The following is a 955-nucleotide window of genomic DNA, read 5'->3' on the forward strand; positions in this document are numbered from 1 at the left end:
TGTGTGTGTGTGTGTGTGTGTGTGTGTGTGTGTGTGTGTGTGTGTGTTTGTATATATGCATGTACGTGCATCAACATATGTGCATGCATGTGTGCATACATGTATGTGTGTATACGTTTGTATAAGTTTTTTTATTTATGGATTTCACTTCTTGAAACTGGCACCAAGCAAAGTTAATACCCTCATTGACATTTTCATTGAAATGGGGTGATTTGGAAAATGACTGTTGGATCAGGTGTGCATTCTTATGTGGAAATGAATTGTCCCTGAAAACAAATTATGTACTCACCACACTCAAGTTGACAGGAGTGTTTGCCTTTGGTACTGGGTGGTTATAGAGTGATTTAAGAGTTTCATTCAAATCATCTTCCTGAAACAAAGAAAAGATCATTTAATAATTAAAACATTTAAGAAACAAATATAATTTAAAATATCTTTTGATATTACAAATGGGAACGAAAATGGTGTAGCCATAGCAGAAAATAATATGTATGGTCATTCCTCAGATAATGAAATACAAAATTATCCCAATACCAGCAGTTACACCTCCAGATATATGGGGGTAAAAAACAAATTCAAATGTAACTACAAGAATATGTTGTTTCGTTTTGTTTGAACTAAAGAATTTATGTATGCCTGGAAAGCTCTCTGGCACTATGAGTGGTTCTGATAAGAGAGGCAGCTGAACAATCATCCAGGTTAACATCTTATTCACAAGAGACATGAGGCCAATTGCATGCCTACTAAGAAATGAATGAGGAAACAACTTCTAGTGTACTCATGCAATCATCCAGCTGTACAACGGCAGCATAAGACTCCAGCCTTAAATGTACTAAGTGACATCAGCAAGGACAGACATGGGGCCACCTGTGTGGAGGGTCAAGGACTGACATGGGTCCACCTGTGTGGGGGGTCAAGGACTGACATGGGTCCACCTGTGTGGGGGTCAAGGACT

The 955-nt window shown here is 38.4% G+C and overlaps 1 protein-coding gene across 2 annotated transcripts in view; it reads right to left on the reverse strand.

Moving 5' to 3' along the window:
- Dennd1b (DENN domain containing 1B) overlaps nt 1-955 on the reverse strand; it is a 201,219-nt gene that overhangs the window by 111,702 nt on the left and 88,562 nt on the right. For both annotated transcript variants that reach the window (XM_028773787.1, XM_028773786.1), the window contains exon 7: nt 290-370. In XM_028773787.1, the coding sequence (XP_028629620.1) occupies nt 290-370 (81 nt within the window). The remainder of the gene's footprint in view (nt 1-289; nt 371-955) is intronic.

This window comes from Grammomys surdaster, unplaced genomic scaffold (genome assembly GCF_004785775.1).
Source record: "Grammomys surdaster isolate TR1022 unplaced genomic scaffold, NIH_TR_1.0 234, whole genome shotgun sequence".
NCBI lineage: Eukaryota > Metazoa > Chordata > Mammalia > Rodentia > Muridae > Grammomys > Grammomys surdaster.